This window comes from Pterocles gutturalis, unplaced genomic scaffold, assembly GCF_000699245.1.
Source record: "Pterocles gutturalis isolate BGI_N339 unplaced genomic scaffold, ASM69924v1 scaffold25409, whole genome shotgun sequence".
NCBI lineage: Eukaryota > Metazoa > Chordata > Aves > Pterocliformes > Pteroclidae > Pterocles > Pterocles gutturalis.
In genome coordinates, this window is record NW_010128902.1 from 1 (window position 1) to 1,276 (window position 1,276).

The 1,276-nt window shown below is 58.3% G+C and overlaps 1 protein-coding gene across 1 annotated transcript; it reads left to right on the forward strand.

Moving 5' to 3' along the window:
- Positions 1 to 622: 622 nt before the first annotated feature.
- On the forward strand, positions 623 to 1,173 carry LOC104466394 (vegetative cell wall protein gp1-like; the record flags this gene model as incomplete). Its single annotated transcript, XM_010079790.1, is given in 2 exon segments — positions 623 to 955; positions 1,059 to 1,173. Coding segments are annotated over 2 exon segments (448 nt in total), but the record flags the coding sequence as incomplete, so codon positions are not given.
- Positions 1,174 to 1,276: the final 103 nt, after the last annotated feature.

Genomic DNA, 1,276 nt, shown 5'->3' on the forward strand with positions numbered 1-1,276 from the left:
GTCACTCCCCGCACCTCCATCCATGTCCAGCTCCCCACCCCTCCATCCATCCCCATCCCTCCCCATCCATCCCATCTGTCCACCCATCCCCATCCCTCCATCCATCTCATCTCCACCTCTCCATCCATCCCCATCCATCCCTCCATCACTCCCCACACCTCCATCCATGTCCATCTCCCCATCCTTCCGTCCATCCCCATCCAACACCGTTTGTCCCCGTCCATCCCCATCCATCCCTCCATCACTCCCCACACCTCCATCCATGTCCATCTCCCCACCCTTCCATCCATCCCCTTCCATCCCCATCTCTCCATCTGGTCCCCAACTGATTCCATCCCTCCATCTCTCCTCCTCCTTCCACCCAACCCCAGCCCTCCGTCCACCTCCATCCCTCCATCCATCACCATCCATCCTCATCCATCTCCATCCATCTCCAGCTCTTCATCTGCTCCTCATCTGTTCCCATCCATCCCCATCCCTCCATCCCTCCATCATTCCCTGTGCCTCCATCCAACCCCATCCATCTCCATCTTTCCATCTGTCCCCTTCACCCCATCCCTCCATCTCCATCCCTTCATCTCCATCTCTCCATCCATCCTCATCCATCTCCATCCATCTCCAGCACTTCATCTGCTCCTCATCTGTCCCCATCCATCCCCATCCCTCCATCCCTCCATCATTCCCTGTGCCTCCATCCAACCCCACACCTCCATCCACCTCCATCTCCTCATCCCCCCATCTCCATCTCTCCATTCATCTCCCTGTCCCTCCATCCATCTTCATCCCTCCACCCATCCCCATCTGCCCCCATCCCTCCATCACTCCCCAAACCTCCAACCAACCCCACACCACCACCCATCTCCATCTCCCCATCCATCTCCACACCTCCATCCATCCCCACACCTCCATCCATCCCCCTTTCCCCATAGCTCCATCCATCCCCATCCCTCCATCTGCCCCCTTCTCCCCATCCCTCCATTTCCATCCCTCCACCCATCTCCATCTCCCCAGACCTCCATCCATCTCCATCCCTCCATCTCTCCATGCCTCCATCCAAGCCCACACCTCCAACCATTTCCATCTCCCCATCCCTCCATCTCTCCATCCACCTCCACATCTCCATCCATCTCCATCACCCTGTCCCTCCATCCGTCTTCATCCCTCCACCCATCCCCATCCATCCCCATCCATCCCCATCCATCCCCATCCATCCCCATCCCTCCATCACTCCCCACACCTCCAACCAACCCCACACCTCCACCCATCTCCATCTCCC